The sequence below is a fragment of the Semicossyphus pulcher genome, unplaced genomic scaffold (assembly GCF_022749685.1).
Source record: "Semicossyphus pulcher isolate SPU_LCO1_2020_fin unplaced genomic scaffold, fSemPul1.0.p SCAF_26, whole genome shotgun sequence".
NCBI classification, from domain to species: Eukaryota; Metazoa; Chordata; class Actinopteri; order Labriformes; family Labridae; genus Semicossyphus; species Semicossyphus pulcher.
Genome location: NW_027211700.1, coordinates 7073395 through 7094716, shown reverse-complemented (window position 1 = coordinate 7094716; position 21322 = coordinate 7073395). Strand labels below are relative to the sequence as shown.

At 43.4% G+C, this 21322-nt stretch overlaps 1 protein-coding gene across 1 annotated transcript in view; it reads right to left on the bottom strand.

Annotated features, from left to right (window-relative positions):
- The window catches only part of dpf1 (double PHD fingers 1), a 57944-nt gene that overhangs the window by 13319 nt on the left and 23303 nt on the right, over positions 1-21322 (bottom strand). Inside the window, 3 exon segments of the mRNA XM_069676555.1 lie at positions 18455-18586; positions 18696-18774; positions 19823-19912. Of these exon segments, the coding sequence (XP_069532656.1) occupies positions 18455-18586; positions 18696-18774; positions 19823-19912 (301 nt within the window).

The following is a 21322-nucleotide window of genomic DNA, read 5'->3' as shown; positions in this document are numbered from 1 at the left end:
TGAATGATACAACGGAGAGGTTACTTTATCAGCTACCATTCAACATAATAATTAAATATACTCCAAATGTATTCATTAACAGGATGCAAAAAAGGATTTCAGTGCTACAGCTTGGGTATTGGATACTCTGAACTTAATGGGTTACTTTAATCAGAGCTGCACACAAATTTCGCCCAGGAAAATTCACATTTCCCTCTTTCACAGATGGCCCCGTCCTCGCAGATCTCAATAATCTGTGATGTCAGCGATAATAATATGAGATCTCGCTGGTGAGACTTTTTGAAATGATGAGACTTTCATTATTAAAAAAAGGAACCTGCACATCATCTGGTCGACATGCTGATGAGGGTTATGTAGATATGTAAAGGCCCATTTTACCCCCTTATTAAAAAGCAGCTGAAAGTCAGTGCGGCCTGTCACATCGCTGAATTATCTGATAATATTGAACTCAACATTAGAATATCAGTGGAAGATTTTTATTGTAGGTATATTTAAAAGCAATAGTGGTGGAAGCAGCGGGTATAAGACAATAAATCATTAAGATTGGGGCTGGTTGTTACACTTTTTACTCTCATGTGAGTAGCTCATGATCAATACATTTTACAATGGTCATTCCAAAATAAGACGGCAGTTAAAGTCTTGCCTTAAAATGGATATCCCTTTTATTCTTGTAAAATATTTTAACAGCAAGTTATTAACCATCAAAGACACTCTGACACAGTGTAACAACCAACTACATCCCGGGGTTGTTTGTCACAGTGTATGGGGTGCGCTGTCCATCTCTATAATCAATTAATACTCATCAATGCCCTTTGTATTTATCTATTTAAAAAGTAAGGGTTGCAAAATGAAAGATTTATTTACACCATTTATTTTGTGTGGATGGGAGTGTGTGTAGAAGAGAGGGAAAGTGTGTGCGTGTGTGTGTGTGTGTGTTATTGACTGTAACATAGATGTTTGCATTGCCGATTGTCTCTCTGAACTGATTTGTCAAAAAACACAAGAGAGAAAAATGACCAGAAGTAACATTGGTTAAAAAGCCTTAAAAGTAGCCTACACAATATGTCCAACATCTGTCACGTGTGGGACAACCATCCCCACCTGACCCCTTGACAAAGGTTTTATGCTAGCTACCACATGGCTTTAGCTAGCTAGCTGAAACTAGGCTCAAATCAAAGCTTAGTTGTTAAATCATGTTAAAACTTTTGATACAAAAACATCTACATGAAATCACTAGATAGAGATGAGCATGGCCAAATGTTTGATGAAAAAGCGCCCTATCGTTTGGCTGTAATAAGCACTGTGACAACCAACCCCGGTCTCCCCTACTCCCAATCTATTCTTTGAACTAGTTTAGGCCCAGCTCCACTGAAATAGTAAACCATTTTACTTCCATCATAAACATAAATAACATGTAAGTAAACTCAAAACATCCAAAACTGTAGTCAATATAATTTCAAATCTAAGAGAAAACAGCTAAGAGTCGACCGACTTAATGCTAGCATCAGCATGCTAACATGTTACGCATATGTTCATCATATCAATCTAGTGTATTTGTGGCTGTGTCTAATTTCATTACATATTTACTCATTACATATAGTGCATGTTTTACTGTTTACGTTACATTTGAGTGTCCAAATTCTGAGGGTGCAATGTGAACAATAAAGGGGGAAAAAGTTGTGTAAATCCTATAAAGTTAGTGTACTCAATCTGAATCGAAATCACACTAAACTTTGAAGTAGCTTTTTGAGTAGTGAGTGAATACTTTCAGACAAACCATGGTTCAAATGTTAACCATGCCTACACTCTTAGTTTTACTTGTTAGCATGCTAACATTTGCTAATTAGCACTAAACGAAGTGCATATATTTTTGAGTTTGAATCACGAATAACTACAAAATTGAATCGCAATTTATGCGATGATTTGATTTTTTGTCTGGACCAATAAGTAGCAAAGTAGTAAATAGTAAACATTGACCCTCATGTGCAAACTGTCGAAGAAGCTCCGCTCAATATAAACATTGCAGATAAAGAAGAGCAGTATGGTACAGGATAAGCAAAGAGAATATAGGCTAAGTGTATTTGCTTTTTTAAGAACAATACAGCCAGATGTTTACCGAGTCTAGCAGAAGGATGTATAAATCTGTAGAGACGTACGTGAGGCGCAGGCCTGAAGCCAACGCAAACACGTTTTTGTCTTCTTCTTCTGGTCAAATAAATTGCTTTTATCTTCTCTGCTTTTATTCGAGCTCGCTGCTGCTGATTGGGCCTCACAGTCCCTGGTGGGATAAACGAGACAGGCACACATGTGTGGAGCCACACACACACATTCAGGCAACATTTATCTGCGTGCTATACGGTTATGTGTGTGCGTTAACGGCGCTATTTGCTTCTGCATTCGTGCCTGTGTGCATGTGTGTGTCTGCATGTGTGTGTTTGTGCGTGCGTGATTGGAGGCCCCAGAGAGTGAATCAGCAGGTCCTGACGCATGTGAGTGAGTCGGGGCTGCCCGCTGGCCTGCCTGCGCGGAGCGACTCCATCAATGATTAAACGCCTGCGGCCATGTTTCAGAGGCCGCCTGCAACCACAGACACGCCATCGCCGGCACAGGGAGGGAGGGAGGACAGTGAAAGAGAGAGAGAATAAAGAGGAGTGAGCTAATGAGCAAAAATGAAAAGACATATAAGCCTGGTTGGGGAAAAAACGAGAGATGGCACAAGTCAGGTGGTTCTCTCGCTTCCTCCTCGCTCCCTCGTTAGTTTAACCTCTCCTCCTGTTCCTCCATTCCCCTCCAATTTTTTACCTGCTTCAGCCACCCTCTTCCTCTTCTTTTCTTTCCTACCTCCATATCTCCCTCCCCTACCTGACCCTCCTCTCCTCCCCCTCCTCCTCACCCCCCTCTCCTCTTCCAATTACCAGGAGTAGTATGAGCAGAACCGCACACTTCACAGCTTTCAAGTGTTGGAGAGAGATCCTCCTGGGAATTATCCAGCAAGAGATGAATCCTCAAATGCTCCCCAACCCCCCCTCCTCCCCCAACACCTACTCTTCCTCATCCTTCCTCCCTCCCTGCTTATAATTTCTCTCTCCCCCCCGTCTCATTTTGTCTCCCCTTCCTCCTACATGCTGCTCCCTCTTTACCTTGCGTTGTTATATCGCTCTTCTGAATTTCCGTTCGCCAGCTGAAATCTCCCTTCTCACTTTTTGCAGAATAATTGTATATTTTTACATTTTTCACTTTTTATTTTATTTGATCCATCTGTTTATGCATTATGTATGAGTTCAGGGATTTTTAATAAGCAATTCTTTAAAGAAACACGACTAAAATGCAAAGTTTTGCTCGTCAACATGACGTAACGACACAAAATCCATACTATTGAAACAATTTCCTTATCATGGTTTAATGAAATAAACAACTCAATAATTTCACATCTTGGCACCATTGCAGGATTTTGTCTTATTTAGCTTAAATAACCAGAAGAATTTATTATATCCATAAATCTGCATCTGATCCATTTTCTGAACACTTTCATGGAAAAGCACCAGTTGCTCTGGTAGTATCTAGTTAACTTCAGTGTTGGGTAACGTAACTTTTAAAAGTAACTCGTTGCGTTACTGCGTTACCTCCTGAGAATAGTAACGTGTTAGATTACTTCTGCATGCTGTAGCCTGCTGTACGTCTACCTTTGAATGTATTGACTCTACCGTTATTGCATAGCTTCGTTTACGGCCCATAATCTGTAACTCTGCTGCCTAGTAACGAGACTTGCAGACGCAATATAACCTTTACAGCTCTTTATTATGCTAACAGTCTGACAGTGCATTGGTCAGAGGCATACAGTATAAGGCACAGCTGTTTCTATGACAACAATACAACACAGTCTCTTAAGCCAGAGATAGCCGGAGTTTGGCGCATTGGCTGTGCACATCCTCAAAAATTAACGCTACATGTATGCGAGTTGCAGTATCCACATGACCGGTAGGGGCAGTGTAGAGCTCATATACCAAGTCTGCGTATCCACATCTGTACGATGTGTCACTGGACAGCAACAAACTTGCAAAACTAAATGGAAACTAGAACGGGGCCGTTATGTCCGTGCACGGAGGAAAATGTTGGAGAAACAGAGTGGGGGCGGTGCTGATGGCGTGTTCCGTCCACCGAACACACAAAAGCTGTCGCTTTTTCTGCCGTGATCTCAGAATCAACATAACAGTAACCTCTTCGAGTGTCGCCGTCTGTTGTTTACATGGCGCACAAACGTTTTTTGCATACACCCTGAGCTCTCTGCTATGTCCTCTAGAGATATCCTCCAGTAACATGCGTAGTGCATAGATGAACAATCACGTTCATAATGCAGCCGGTTGTTTCCATGAACACAAGGCCAACCAGCAAATATATCTCCGGCCTTAGTCCCACCAGTGTTGCAGAGCTGTGTTTAGCTGCAGATGCTTCATCACATTTGAAGTCGAGCTCTTTTCAGCCGACGGGCAGTTAGTTAGTGCTAGTTGAATTAGCTAGCTACGCATGCGCATTGACACGTAGGATTACCTTCCGCTGGTGCGCAGCTACCTGGCAAGTAGTAGGAGAGAAACAGAAACTAATGCGTTATCTCCAACACTGGTTTGTTGTGACGCTTTTTAAAGTGGAGAAAATTGTGCTGCATTATTTAGTGAAATTATCTTAGATAGAAAGAATTCCTTATACAAAAAGGTTTATTCCAAGATTATGTGACTAACAGTGACCTGTTGAAAACATTTCTTACAGTGTGTAGCTGATGCTTGATTCTCATTCTGGCATTATCTCTCTTTTTTGATCCCCACTTTCCCCCCTTTTGTCTTCCTCGATACCTCTCTACCTCCTCCTCCTCCTCTCTCCCCACCCAGACTCGGGCCTGGAATCGATACAACAACCTGACTCTGGCTGGTTCGATAATCCCATCCTCTGGCCGGTCGCTGTGGAGGCCTCATCAACTTAGTGCTTCTATCTGGAGGGAATAACCTCAGCCTCCACACACAGACACACAAACAGACCTACCTGTTGACTTCTCTCACTTTGTCTTCGACTTTACTTTTTTAAATATCCAAATCTTTCCTCCTCTCGTTTTTGTTTCTCTGCCTGCTTCTTGATTTGTCCGCTTTACCTGGTTATTTTTCTTCATTCTATTGTATTGTAAAGAAACATGTAGAGGCAACCTTAGCCATTCACAAAGAAGCACAAGTTCCCATGAATAACATCACAGCGATTGAGAACGGTTGCATGTATGTTCACAATCACTGAAGGCAACAAACACTCCGGAGCGTTTCTGCAGGCGTTGACGTGTGGAAGAAGCCGAAGAAGGAGGAGAATAAGGAGGAAACAAGGAAGGATTTAAAGAGAGAGAGAGAAGAGGAAGAGGAGAAAGACGAGGAAACACAAAGGGGAGAGAAGGAAGGGAGCTGCAAAAAAAGTAGCTCCCGTTGTATCGGAGCAGCGGTGTGTGAAAACACACACTCTGCACTCCTGTCGCCTCGCTGCTTAATGAGGAGAGCCTCTCAGGAGTAGCGCATGCACACGCAAACACATTGAGAGCGCGCACACACACAGATAAAAACACCCACAAACATACACGTACAGTAGAGTGCGCGCACACACACACACACAAAGATTTACAACCAAGCCTTTGCATAATAACTTTTGCTGTCCAGTTTTAGTCCCATCCCCCACCTGCTCTCTTTAATGTGATGAATGAGAGTCCCTGTAACTCTCGTCCAGCCACACACACACACACACGCACGCACATCAGCGCACACACATAATTAAAGTCACATATTTTAACAGTTGACAAAAGGATGATCAAATGGACCTATGAAAAGCACATATATGTACATCCACACACACACACACACAAAAGCCCAAAAGCTGAAGGAGAAATCTGCAGGTTTTTTATGCAGACAAGGAGGCAGAGATGCAGTCAGATGGAAAGCGACAGTCACAGATGAAAAGTCACTGGCGTCCTTTCTCTCCCTATCTTCCTCCTCTCGCTCTCTTTCTCCCATCCTCTTCCTCCCTCTTCCTCTTTGCACTTTCATGCGTTCTCATTATTGCCGCTGCTCTCTCTGCCTCTGATTCGATCTCTTCTCTGCGCTTCATTGTGCTTCATTTTTTCGCTTCCCTTTTTCCTTATTTGGTCTCGCTATCTTTTTTTTTTTTCCCTCCTTCCTCCTGCTTTACTCTCAAAGAGGAAATTGGAACTCTTTCCTGCAATCCATCTGTTGTCACACTAATGCCTGCACCAGTGCCATGCTCCGTTTTCCCCCCATTTCTGCTCCTTTTCTGTCCCTGCAGCCTCCAAACCAACCCCACCCCTCATCATTACACACATACACACACAGGCACTACTTTCACTCATGTCCAGTCAGCAGGTTGCGTAACTCCCAGTGCATTGTGGGTCTGGATGCATGTATTTGTGTGTGTGCGTGCAACGTGAGCCGGTGTGTAGAGATGACATTGCAAAGTAAAGAGGACGGAGGCAGTTTTGGTGCATAATAAAACTTGATCTATGGATGCTTTGTAATCACACTGACCTGCAGAAACAGAGACGAACACACACACACACACACACACACACACACACACAAATACACACACAGAGAAACACACCTACGTAGTCTGTCCGGCTTTGCAGTCTGCAGATGTGCACATAGACACACATGCCAATAAATCACACACACACACACACACACACACACACACACACGCGCGCACGCACGCACACACACACACACCCACACACTGTAACTGCCCCATAAATCATGCATGTAAAGAAATCACACAAAGACACACACTCAAACACACACACACACTGTCTGTCTCTCTTATACTTGGTGCACATGAACTCACATTTGCACATACTTAAAAAGAGCCACTTTGCTAGTAGGGGCTTGTGTCCCTGTCAATGAAGAGTTAAAATGCAAATTATTAATCCTATTTTGTTCCAGGGAGAGTGCCGGCTGGGAATGTGACTGTGAAATCCTGTTTGAATAGTGCCCAGCCTCACGCGGTCCACTCCAGTGTGTTTCAGCCGTGTGGAAATGTCAAAATTGACCAGTCGGGCCGGAACAAAAACATGAGCATAAAAAGGAAGAATTTCACCAAAAAGACATTAAAAGTGGAAATCAACATCCCCTTTTTTGAGGACTTTTTACACTGAAATGGAGTTTAATCGACAGAAGGTGCTGCTTTTTCCTTTGTGTGTTTAGTAATAGAATATAATAGAGCAGAAAACACTTTCTTGTCTCCTTTTTGCATGCAGATGGCACGAATGCAAAAATGCTGCAAACACGAAAACGCAGCAAACACAAAAACCCAGCAAACACAAAAACGCTGCAAATTTAAAGACAGCGCAAATGCAAAAGTGCTGCAAACAGAAAAGCGCTGCGGGCACAAAAATGCTGCAAGACAAAGAAGGCGCAAGTGCAAAAACACTGCAAACACAAAAACGCTGCAAACGCCACAAGTGCAAAAACGCTGCAAACACAAACACGCTGCAAACGCTACAAGTGCAAAAACGCTGCAAACACAAAATGGCTCAAGTGCAAAAATACTGCAAACACAAAAATGCTGTAAATACAAAGAAGGCTCAAGTGCAAAACCGCTGCAAACAGAAAAGCGTTGCACACCAAAAACACTGCAAACGCCACAAGTGCGAAAACACTGCAAACAGAAAAAACGCTGCAAATACAAAAATGCCCCAAGTGGCTCGGATGACAACGGAACCTGCAGGAATTGTTTCCAGGGAACAATAAAAAGCGATGAACCCGACTGGAAACAGCTGGGACATGTTTGTTGTTGCCACTGTTTGTGAGTCACTTCGGCTAATTGTCGGTGGTGTTGGAAAAAGTGTGTTTTTGTATTTGTGGCGTTTTTCTGTTCACTGGGTTTTTGTATATCTAAATGTTCTAAAAGCTGCGCATGTGTTGTCAGTTGATGAAGATGTTGAACTCTCGGTGTCACCGTAAATTTTGGCCGTTTTCAAACACTTTCCATTTTGCCTTTATATATCATATTACAAAATGTTTGACATCTTTTTTTTCAGCACAACCTCACCTATATAACCTGACTATTTGTTTTACACTTTGATATACTTTATCAACATATAGGGCACCAGGTTCTTAATGGTGAATACTGAAGGGGTGTTCAGTAGTAATGTAAGGTGCTATGTGCAGTATGAGGTAGCAGTGTCTTTACAGATGAAGATAATTTAATGCAACAGGGAAAACAGGTTTTATAATGGTGGCTATCACTGCTCGTGCTAACAACCAATTAGCATTTTAGTCCAAACAAACCACAACTGTAAAAGACTGTTGAAAAACTGTTGCATTTTCTTGTCTCATTTCCTCCTCTGCAAGCTATAATACGCAGTAAGAGTAACATTCAGACACAGACAGTCAAACAAACACAAAGCAGACAGATAGAGATGGGTAGTGGGTGAGGGTGGATTTGGGATGGAGGAATGGAGGGGGTGTTTTTTCCGGTGGGGAGGGGGGTTGTGGTGGTGTTGAAGGCTTATCCAAACATAGCCAAGACAACTGAGGAACCACAAAACAACCAGCCGGCAAGCCACAGCGCCGCATGTTGAGACAGAATACCAAATGAAGCAGACTCCAATATTACCCAGCCTGCACCACTCCAACTGTCTTGGGGAATCTATATGATGAATCATGAAGAGGTTTTTTTTTTGTAGAACTCTCGGCTTCTCGCTCGGCTTCTGTCTTTGTCTGTTTTCCTCTCTCCTCTCGTTCTTTATGTTAGTCTTAATGAACCCCTCCGTGCCCTGTCTTCTCCTTTACTCCAACTTCCTCCATTCTTCTTCTCTCTCTCTGTCTCCTCTCTTCCCCTCTCCTTCCACTCCTCCCCTTCTTTCCTACTCTCTCCTCTCTTTCCCCCTGTCTCTCTCTCTCTCTCTTTTCAATGTACATAACAGTGTACTCTTTAGGAGGGAGCCCTGGCGGTATCTATGGCAACCGGATTGCTAGGCAACAGCCGATTCTCCCTTCCTTTTCCTGCGCCGTGCAGCAGCGGCAACAATCGACCAATGGGAAGACTGAGGAGGACTGTTGTTGTACGTGAAAAGTTCAGAAGACATCCTGAAAGCTCTGCATGCTCTCTCTGTCCACATGTGCTGTCTTAACGAAGGGAAATAAGACGTAAATGAGCGTCAAAGCTATTAGTCTTTGCAGAGGAAGACAGGACAAGAGTATGCCTGAAAAATATATTTAAATTAAAAGAAACATTTCAGGTTTTCCTCATTTAAAACACAAAGGCAGTCTTCTTGTTGTTGCTGTGCACAGCCCTGAAGTGCGATAAATAAACAGGTTTTAAAGAGTGCATATTAGCTGTAACTCTTAAACCCTTTTCACACATGTACTCCTGACAATTTCCAGAAAATGTCAAAGACAGTCTGCCCCTGAATTCTTCTACAGTTGCCCTTTCACACACGTCCATCCCAGTGGGAGATATTCCCTGTCAGACGGGGGGAACATGATGTAAAAAGTACGGTGCGGCCCTCGCAACGGGCGAACGATTTCGCCGTCGGCCCTCACAGCCAGAAGCTCCAGAATCTCTTCATCTCCCCAATTTGTCTTTGCTGTTGTTGTCTTCCTTCTTCCTCAACCTGGGATGTTTTTAATCATCCTGTCGCTCTTCTGGTTTCAGACGCTTGCGTGATATAAACGTCATCACCCCGCCCACTCGCTCACTGTGAATGTTTCTGACTCACCTGCTGCGCTCACACATCGGCTCACCCCGACTTCTTGCAGACATTTTAGTCTGAGGCTGGCAGGAAAAAGTCCGCAGAAAGTCATGGGGAAAAATTCGGCTGCTTGTGTTCACACATGCAGCCCACCCGGGCAATGTCCGGGCAAATCCTGATTTTTTTTCCACCACTTAATTGACACTGGTTAATCTAGAGCTATCTTGGGCTTCATCTGATCGCATCAAAATGGTGAAAGCACGGCCATGATACCAGGACTCCAGCTAATAGTGAACTTTGGCATCCTGAGTGAGAAAGCATGGTTTTCTTATCCATTGTGATAAATTCAGATTTTTGTGATGTGTGTGAAAATTATTGCGAATGCTCACATTGTGAACAATGAAATTGGAATTTATTGTGCACACACTTGTGGAGCCCATTGGTAAGCGTTTGCGTGCGCATGATGGCCACCACGTATGCCCTGCGTCTGTTTGGAGCGTCGGCTGCGCACGTCCTCAAAAATTAACGCTACATGAACGCGAGATGCACATGAATGGTCGGGGCAGTGTAGAGGCAGAGTGTGTCAACACAGATGTGTCATTACCACTGCACAGTAACAAAAACACACCTGTCAAAGAAGCTGGTGACAGATAAGTTCCATTTCAGACGTCCGGGACTTTTACTTCTCTGCACGGAGGAAAATGGAGAAACGGAGTGGGGGCCAGTGTTGCCAAATGTACGACAACTATCGTATTTGTACAATATTTTTGCCCTCAATAATGCCCAAAAAAGGCAGAATGTGCAATAATTTTGCCCTTTCAAAGAAACCCACAATAACAGTTCAGCGATGCATCTGCCACTCATTGCATCTCAGCGCAAGCGCGAGCAGCTTCCCCGGAATGTAGTAGATATGGTGCTTTTGTTTTGAAGGGTAATAACAGAAGGAATGTGTAATGGGCTGCAGGTGACTAAGACTGTTGTGTGAAGCGTACAGTTGCTGTCTTGTTCAAAGGACGGGACCTCCGTGTTGTTACATTAATATGGTGCACAATTCAATGTGGTATTTTGACCCTTTTGTGTTTTTTTTTCACATATACGATCATTTTAAAGCTGCAGTACGATATTGCTGTATTTTCAGTAAGACAACACTGGTGGGGGCGGTGCAGACGGTGAGTTTACTGTCCACCAAACACACTTTTTCTGCCGTGATATCAAAATTAACATCATAGTAACCTCCTCGAGTGTCTGCATGTTTGTTGTTTACATCCCGCACATAGGGTAGTTGCATATGGCCTGAGCTCTCTGGTGTGCCCTCTAGAGGTATCCTCCAGTAACACGCGAAGTGCATAGACAAGTATGTAAACAAGTACATTACGAATGCGGTTAAAAAGAAAGAATATCTCCGGCCTTAGGCCTTAGATCATTTTGGGCATTTTGGACACGTTAGCATTCTTTTCTACTTTTAAAACAATATTTGACATTTCAGCGCAAAGATGAAGCAAAAAATCTGAATCAGAAATATATAAAAGTTTGGCAGCATTTCAGAAAAAGAATGATTTAAATTTTAGAAAATCCATTCCTCCATGTTTTCCTCAGAATTTGCTGGAAACTTTGGTAGCAAACAGCATTAGATGCAGGGACTTAACAGCTTACAAGACCCAGTGAACTGACAAAGACTAATCCCAGCAGAGAAACACATCTGTATCTGCAGCCATACGGCTATAAATGGAAATTAAATGGCTAAAGCAATAAGCGCACGAATTGTTCCACACTGATAGATGGAGAGAGAGAGAGAGAGACGACAAACAGATAACGTGGCGCACATATGGAGCGACGACAGACACAGAGAAGGGAGTGGCCATTTTAGGTGCTCGCCGTTTTTTTTTTTATATTGATGTTGGTTGATCAAAATTCGTCCTTCACTCCTCTGTCTGCAGACAGCAGCAGGAGGAGGAGGACAGGGAGGCCATTTTGAGACACAAGGTAAAAAAAAAAATACTGGAGAAGAGGAGGGAGAAAAAAAACACACAACAACCAACAATGGTGAGCAGGAACAGAGGGACGCTGACCTTCAAAGGGCTCAATTACATGTCACACACATACACACTCAAAGTTAGGCATGATTGCACACACGGAAAGGAAACGCACACGTATTTGTGTGTGTGTGTGTTGAGTGAATTTTTAAACACACAAATGCAGGCGCGCACACACTCAGGGCGTCCCTGCTGCTCCACACCGTAGGACCGTCTGTCTGGCCAGATAAAGTGGCCTCTGAATCTCAGCTCTGATTTGAGAGGGGGGGATTTAATGACAACTACCCACCGCCCCCCCCTCTTCCCCCCCCTCCCCCTTTTTCTCCTCATTCTCCCCTTCTTTCTCTCTCTCCGTCTCTCTCTCTTGTTTCTCTCGTTCACTCACAGTTGCGTCTCCTCTCAGTTTGCGTCCCTTTTCCAATCTGTTTAACTTATTCCTGCCATTTCACTCTTTCTCATTTACCTCCCCCCTCTCTCTCGTTCTCTCGTTCTCTCCTCCTCTCCCGCGAAACCAATTTTCAGGTGGACGCTGCAGGGTCGACCTCTAAAGTAAACATCCCCCTTATTCATCCACTTCTCCTCAGCCCCCTCCTACTCCTCCTCTTCTTCTTCTTCTTGGCACCATCACATCAATGCCAAAACAGCCCCCTCATCCACCACCCCACATCCAACTCTCCCTCCTTCCTCCACTACCTCCAACCTCCTGTTTGGAGGAAGAGGAGTAAAAAAAACACATAGTACGTGGCGCAGTCATGAATTTTAATGACACCGCTCATTTTGAGTAAATAGTATATCAGCTGCGATCCAGATATACGGGGAGGTTTAGCGCTGGGGCGGCTGATTCTGGAGGTGGCGATCGGGACGGGAAGGGAGGGGAGCGTGGACACAAAACAGAGCAATAAATTGAAAGGAAACCCAAAGCTGGGCGATGGACGGAGCACAAACAGGAGAGAAGAGGAGGAAAAAGAGAGGCAGAGAGGGATGGGTGAGGAGGGTTAAGTGAGGATGCAGAGAGGAAAGAAGGTGAGAGATGGACGGAGAGAAGGAAAGTCTCATCTCCTGCTGGAATAATCGCTCATTTATCACACTGATGGGAAAGCAGGGATGAAGCTGGAAGAGGCTCAAAAAAAGGAGTTGTTGCGATAACTTTCTGTTCGCACTTGTGTTGTGGATGCAGCGTACACACTATAGCGTCTAGACAGGTTTTTTAGAGGCAGAATATAGCATTAATTATGCATGCAGGCCTGCTCTCATTCAGGGGAGCAGTATTAATATTATTACATATGTGGCAAAATACCGAAAGGGTGGAGGGTGGTGGAGTCTCCTCCATGACACTCAGCAAATTGGGGGAAAGCTATAATGGAGCACACACACATTAATGCATGCACACACACACACTCACAGGGCCTTGAAAATGCATGTGGACACACACACACACACATACACACACACACACACACACACACACACACACACAGCAACCCAAAAGGCTAAGCTTCCTTTTTCATTTCAGCAGAGAAGATTGCATTTTCTGAGGCTGTGTGTGTGCGTGTGTGTGTGTGTGTGTGTGTGATTACTGACTGTTTGGGAGGGAGTGATGGGGGATATTAAACGATTCAAATGCTGTCTCTCTTGCTCTCCTCCACTGGAGAGACCTAACACTGCAGCATGGCCACACACACACACGCACACACACACACACACACTAGGCCAGTCTGTTCTGTCAGACAGGCCAATTTAAAAACACACAGTGCCAATTAACTGAGAGGCAGCATAGTTTCAGTGTGGACATTGTTGTAGTGCGGCGTACACTCATAATGTGGATCTGTGCGTTTCTGTGTGTTTATCTGCGTTCTATTCGGAGCAAATTGCTTGTTTTAAGACCACGAAGAACAAAGACAGCGGATGAAGCGTCCACACTACGGTTTCAAATGTCCACAGCTTAAACCTCTTGGTTTATATTATTTTTTTATTTTGAGTGTGAACAACTGTAGCCATTTTACTGCTGATTAGTGACCAAAACAGAACCTCCCTGCAGGATACATTTGTTCTATTGTCCTTAAAAAGAAGTGTTCAGAGGCAAACAAAACATGCAGACAGAAGACAACAACCGAACAAAAAGCGCACGCTGACAGACAGCTGGCCTTGGGGGAGAAAATAAATAGCCACAAAGAAACAAAGAAAGGAGCGATTTGGTTGGTGTGGACTCTGCAGCAGATACGAGAGCAGGTCTGATTTAAAACCTGTTCAAAGACGACAAAATATTTGCTTTACTTGTTTTGTTTGCTGCCTTTTATTGCTCCCTTATGGCGCCCGTGATACATTTAGCCGAAATTTCGAAGCCTTGTGAGGCCTACAACCTACAAAACGTACATTTAATTCGTTTTACGGCACACATGATCTTTGGGCACTTGTTCTCCGCTGTTTAAATGCCTGTAAAAACCCAGGTCCCTCTAGGTGTAACACCAGGCCCCTTTACAGCTTTAGGAACTCTGCCAGAACTCAATAACGCGAATACTTACATTCTGCAGTTATTCTTATTAAACATTAGCCGGAAGTCCCACAGGGAATAACACGGTGTGGGTGATATTCACACCAGTATGCAGTAAGAGTAAATGTCCCCACATTATGATGTACATGAGGCATTATTCCTGGTTATAACCTGGAAAATACAAGTGGAAGAGATTACATGTTGCTGGTCACATGCCGTTACGTTATTTGCCGGAGCATGGTTTGTACAATAGATGGACAACACTTAGCCTAAAGTGCAGCTAATGCTGATTAGAATGTCAAAAGATTTCTATTTTTCTTTTGTGATGTTTTAAAGAACTGAACATGTTACAATTTTAAGCTGGTTATGATGCTGGCAATCTCGGATCCCATCGACTATAGTCTAACGACGATATACACTATAAAAAGCAACCTATAGAATCTACTCAACAAAATTGAGCTAACAATTTGCACTTTATTTGATTGATTAAAAGTTACCTTGTGTTTTGAGTGAAGAGTACCTACATTTAACAACCATGATACACTTAAGTAAATTAGGTAAATTCTACTTAACATTTCTCAGTAGATTACACAACTAATCGTGACACATAAAGACAGGCATGCTTTCACGCTCACACTCACTGGCAATTCAGACTCACCAATGAACCTAACGAGCATGTCTTTGGACTGTGGGAGGAAGCCGGCGTACCCGGAGGGAACCCACGCGGTACACGGAGAGAATATGCAAACTCCACAGAGAAACGCCCACAATGTCTGAACCGGGATTTGAATAGGAACCCTCTAGCTGTGAGGCGACAGCACTAACCACTGCACCACGGTGCAGCCTTTTGAGAATTCAAGACGCTCCAATAAAACAAAATTATAATCAAGAACATGAGCCTGCTCGTGTTAATTTACTTACTAATATTCAGGAAAGTCAAACCGCCAAAAGAGGGCTGTAAATTAAAATTTCTTGTCATAAACAGACATGTATGCATGCACACTTTGCAGTACAGGCCCGAGATCTTTGGGTAGATTTTATTATGTTATTTTGGGTTGTAATTGTCATTGTTGAAAATTAGGTAATGCAGGTAAACTTTACTCATTTTAATTAATTCACTTGCTGACTTATACTTTAAAATTTACACAATATGCATTGATTTTATTTACTACCCTCAAAAATCTTTTTTTATAGTGTAGCCTCTGGGACAACGGTGAACATGCCGGGCGTGTGGCCAGCGGTTACCGATAAACAACTTCAGTCAAGACTTCCTTGACTGGAAGAAAACTAAGAAGAAACTACTTTTAAAATGAAAGAAGAAGAAACTACTTTTAAAATGACTGTTTGTTGAACGGAGGTCGGATCAATCGCTTCTGATGCATTCGAGGAAGTCGGGGAAATCTAAACGCTGAATGGCTTTCGTGACACCGTGTCAATGGAATTTATCTCAAGTTGAATTTTAGATCTAGAACAGATTGTCAGCTGTTAGCATGCAGATGTCTGTTTATAGACATTAATAAGAAGCCGCTGATTGCCGCTGATGGCATTACGGCGCATTACGTTCCAGCTGCCTTTGCTCTCCACACGGACTGTTTTTCCTGCCTACGCTGCGGCCTGCTGATATGTGATTGGTCAATATTACTCGGACTACAAGCGTACAGTAGTACAGACGGAAACACTTGCCATCCCTAAAATCCACGTCCCTGCCTACAGATTCTACAAAATCTGTAAATAGAGATTATGCTGAAAGTGTTGGCGAGGAATCCCAAGTTAATTCCAATTAAACCTGAGAAGAAGATGAAAACCAAATTGTACCAAAATGCAAGGGAAAGCATCCAATAGTTGTCAAGATATATAACTCAAAACAATGAATGTGAACTAGAGTGAGCACTAAAGGAGGTCAAAAGGTCACCAAAGTCAGTATCAGACTCTGATAGTGACAATGGTACATAAAGAAAAAAACTCAAAGAAATGATCCACACCTGTTTGGTTGGCTGTGAATGTTAGCAGCTGATTCTGCATTTTACCTGACCTTTACTAAAAGAGGTATGGCAGTGACTTTGGCTTTGGGCTAAAGCAGCCCAGACAGTGAAAGGTTAAATTCTCCATTGTTAAAAAAGGCTAAATAACCCCTGGGCTAAGTTAGCCTTGGGGCAACTTTGCACATATTAAGGTGTCATGCACAACCTTCAATATACTTGGAGTATGGACTGTTTATAAGACGTGGCAGCAGGCCCTGGTTTCAAAGGTGCATTCTTTCAAATAGCCAGCAGGGGGCGAGTCCAAGAAGTTTGATTGTATGGAAGCAGATGACATAATGACCCTATTTCTCCTTGATAATCTCAGTAAACATTTTTTGTGGTCGTAGGACTTTTTCAACACAGTATGATGTCAATTTAGAGTAAAAACAAGGATGAAGCAGGATATTTTTTAGGGCGTGGTTTCTTGTGATTGACAAGTCGCTATCATGGTGGCCTGTAAGCCCAGGATAAAGACGAAACATTGCGCATCCACCCTCTTGTCTCGATATGGTAACCTCAGGCTCCATGAAAACAAGATGGTGCTTCAGAAGGGAAGTCCACGAACCAATGGGTTGCGCAGGGCGGAACGGTGCCATGTGTGTGCATGTGAAGCACGCGTTGTTTATTTACAGCTCACACACGTTTTGCTTCCACAACGCCGGAACGCTATGTAGAAACACGTGGGCGGCTTTACGCCCGCGTTGTGTGGTCCAATGTAAAATGACAAAGGCAGCATGACGGCGGAGCTTCGTCAGTGGTGGAACAGGTCTGTTGCCTTATGACTCTCCATTTTTGTAAAGTCACAGGCGAAACAGCGGCATGTGTGAAGCTTGAGTTGTTTTTGCCCCTTTTGCTTCCTCAATGCTGTAACCCTAAAATTCCACAGGATCCGTCTCCAGCGTGTTCTGTGTGCCCATTCAAGTCAATGCTCGTGATTCCACAGCACGCGCCGCGGCCCGTCTCTGGCGCGTCCCAGAAGCGTCTTTCCACTCTGCTCCGCTAAAGATGTGCGCCAGGTCTATTTTTGGCATAGGCCGCTTCAAGCACGCGTCACGCTGAACAGAGCAGATCGTTCCAAACAGGAAGTCACACACGAAAACAGCATACAGCATCCGGTCATTTCATAATAAAACACCATGTACAGACCGGTACAGACTCCCGTTTTTATTTTCACAACAACAACACACTGAAATCTTGAAAAAAGAACACTTTTAATTAAGTAGTGTACTCAGTCATGGTAGAAGCACAAAAAAATTACGGAATGATCTCCGAATGAGCAGATAATCAACCTCAGAGGTGCAAACTGAACTGTTGTTTGTGTGTTGCTTTGTTTAACATTGATCTTATCGTGTGATTTCGCAATTCTCGTGCGATCTTGTGATCTCGCGAATCCAGCTGCTTGGGTGGTGCGGATCAGACACGCTTCCTGTGGGCGAGGGCTCGCGCCGTCTGATGGACCAGAACCGCGGCGCAGACGGAACACGCCGGAGACGGATCCTCTGGGATCCAGGCGTAAGGCTTTTTAAAATCACACACTGGGACAGCGATATTACGCCGTTTGTGTGATTCAGTGCAAAAGTATAGAGGCAGTGCGATCGTGTAAAAAGGAAGCTTCTGTCAACAACCATTGCTGCATTAACACAGTACTGCAACACGGCAGAACTACACAGGAGTTTTTTCTACTTTCTCCAACTATTCTTTAACTTTAAGCGTGTTCACAAAAGTCAGTGTTCGGCCCTTGTTTAACCCAAGTCAGGAGTTGGGAAATAGAGCCAAGTTGCATGATTCATGGTGACCCAATCACAGTTTAAACTTGCGTCACTAAGTAAGTCTAAAAAGGGAGTCAGGGAGAGCTGAGAAATCAGCTAAACCCAGGACTCCACTGGGAGAAATCTTATCCTTCATCCAGACACATGCAGTCTTAGGATTCAGCCCAGTCAGCACTGTTACTATCTATAATGCTGCAGGAGGAACTCAATCAATAGCTCTTGATACTGTTCTGATTATGAAGGATTGATGGAAAGAGCCTGAAACTAGAAAACTTAAACTTTAGGTTGGTTCTGTACCTGAGGAGCCAGAATCTGCCGGCGCAGACATCCCTCAGTATGAGGTAAATAATGGATGATGATGGACAGCTGAACTGCTTTAAGCAGCTTTAATATTCAGACTGCAGACTCACGCTTGTGGTTGTTCTTGCGCTGGAAGGGTAGTGTGTGTCGCTCAGAGTCTTCTTCCCCCTCCTCATCTGCCAGGTGTGTGTGAGTGTAATGGTAACTCAGCCCTGGGCGGTTCTTATAGCGCTTTCCACAGACTGTAACACACACAAAAACACACACACACAGGGTGAAGAAGTTTTCTGTGTGTGCAACTCAAGGATAAAAAAGTACGAAGGAATAAAGACGTAAAGTTGCCGCACTCACTGTCACAGACGTAAGGCTTGTCTCTGTCTTCAATGGCAGGCAGCTCTTGTCTCTTCCTCATGCCTCCGACCCCATAGGCCTGCAGAAACACACACACACACACACACACACACACAAACACGCACTTGTGAGAGCTCAGACGGCAACATGCAAAATCACACATGTGCATAAAAAACACACAAAAAGTTTGAACTTCCACACTTGTTAAAAAGCACGCACACACGCACACAATAAGAACGTAACAGCACACTCCTCATTTGTGTGTTCAAGTGTCTACACACACACACACACACACACACACACACACACACATGCACACACGTTTGCATTCTAATCATCTGCTCTCTGTGTAAAGCTCCACTTGCAGCAGGAGGGGGCTGATGACACCTAGCAGGGGAGCAACAGCTCCAATTAGCAACCCTGGTGTCTCCGTGTGATTATGTGTGCGTATGTATGTGTGTATCTGTTGATTTTCAGAATACACTGTTAACACGTGATTATCTTCCCATAGGATACCAAAACGAGTGGGGGGAAAAAAACCTGTCTGATCTAATCAAAGTTGTTAGAAAGAAAAAAAAAAAGAAGGTCGTCCCGGCATGATGTGAATCTCTGTATCTGTTTGCATTTAATAAGTGTTGTTTCGTCAGATGTAATTCCACTAAAGACGAAGCACAAAACGATTCCAGACATCAAACTCACTTTATTAAAAGTCATATTTATAATAGAGTCAGAGCAGGGGTAAGAAAAAGTAGCATTTCTGTTAAAGCAATTAGAACAGTGTCTCTATGTACTGAAATGCATTTGTCATTAGCAACATAGGACTCTCACACAACTTGTATACGGGTTGTGCAAATGTAGCAGATTCCCTTTTAGTCTTGAGAATAATTTATGGGCTGTCATGTCAAAGTGCAATCTAAATCAGACCTCCTTCTGCTCTGTGTCTGACAGGCAGCTCCCCGACTTTCACATCCAGCTTGGACTCAGTTTGCAGACTTTGGCTTCCCTACTTACCCGTCTTCTTTGCTGACACTGACAGCCAAATAAATTCGGTTTGGCTTGTTAGTTCTGTATGAAATGACCCAGCAAGGCGGAGATGAATTATGAATTTTCACTGACAAATGTCTCACCCGTGCTTTGGTACGGTTCTTGCGCTTCGGGACGTCTTCCTCCATCTCGTCCACCTCCAGCTCATGAGGGAAATCCCCGACCAGCAGCTTCTATTTATGAGATACGGAGAGGGAGAGAGACAGGTGGACTTTCAGACGAGTTAGTTAGTTTTCTTTCTTTCCTTTTTCTCAGCCTGTTTTGCACGTCGTCCAACTGGTGTTGAGAGTGTTTTCTTAAGCATAGTGCAGGAAACAACTTGAAGAGCAGAGCTGTTAGCACTAAATAAAGGAACAAAGTGGCAACATTTCATTGCAAGTAACAAATCAAATCAAGACTTCCTCATTTGTAGTTGCATGCTGCATTATAATATTGCATTTCTGTAAGGTTAGGAAAGAATCAAGCACCAGGTGTGAATATTTCCTGATTGTTAGTAAGTAACATGGGTCAAGCTCCGGAAACAATGGAACCTACACTTCCCAAAATGCAACTGTATCTATAATTGTTTACGCAGGCTGTGTAGTAACCAGTGTTGGGGGCAACACGTTACAAAGCAATCTGTTAATCTGTTCTCATATGACTTTTTTGCTGTCATGAGTAACATAACGTGTTAGTTCTGCAGGTCAAAAGGTCAGGTTAAAAATAATTAAGAAAATTATCTGTTACTGAAATTCGTTACTTTTGTCGCCACAATGAAATAAATCCCCAAAGCACTGTTTCTGTTTCTCTGTGTACCAGCGGAAGGTAAACCTACAGTCGTGTCACTGCGCATTAGCTAGCTTATTTAGCTAGCTAGTTGGCAGAGAGGACAGCGTTTACTTCATGTAAATATTCTGGGCAAAAGGGACGAGAACATCACGATGAAATGTAAGTTGAGCCTGGAGGGTGAGTTCTTGTGCGCTGTGAAGAGCTCTACTTCAAGCTGTAAAGGTTTTATTGTCATGAGTTTCTAGTTTAGTTCTGGTTTTGTCTTTTATTTTGGTGTTTAGATATTATGTCATTTCTCTCTTGTTGTCATGAGTTCTTATTGTTTACTTTTGTGCTTAGTTTATTCCATGTTCTTGTCATTGTTTAGTCTACTTTCGTTCTGCATTTCATTTGTGTTTCACAGGTCAGATCATTTCCTGTTTTACTTTGACACCTTGTCTCTTGTGATTATCCACTTCCTGCCTTTGTGTGTTTTCCCACTTGTTTGATTATGTGCCCTGCCCTTATTGTTCTCACCTGCCTCTTGATTGCATCACCTCCCAAGTTTATTTAGTCTTTGTGCTCCCTTGTCTCAGTGTCAGTTCGCCGTCGTCTTTGTCCTGAATCCTTGTCGTTTGTCACAGCTCCGTAGTCATCCTGTATCTTTGATACCCGAACCTGTTACCTGGACTTTCTTGTTCCTCCCTGTGTTTCCGTTGGATTTTTGGTTATACCTTTCAGTTGGATCTTTTTGTTGGATTTTACCTGGACTGTTCACAGTAAGCTTTTGTTAGTTGCTTTTTTGTCAATTAAACATTTTGTTTTTTCTGCACCTT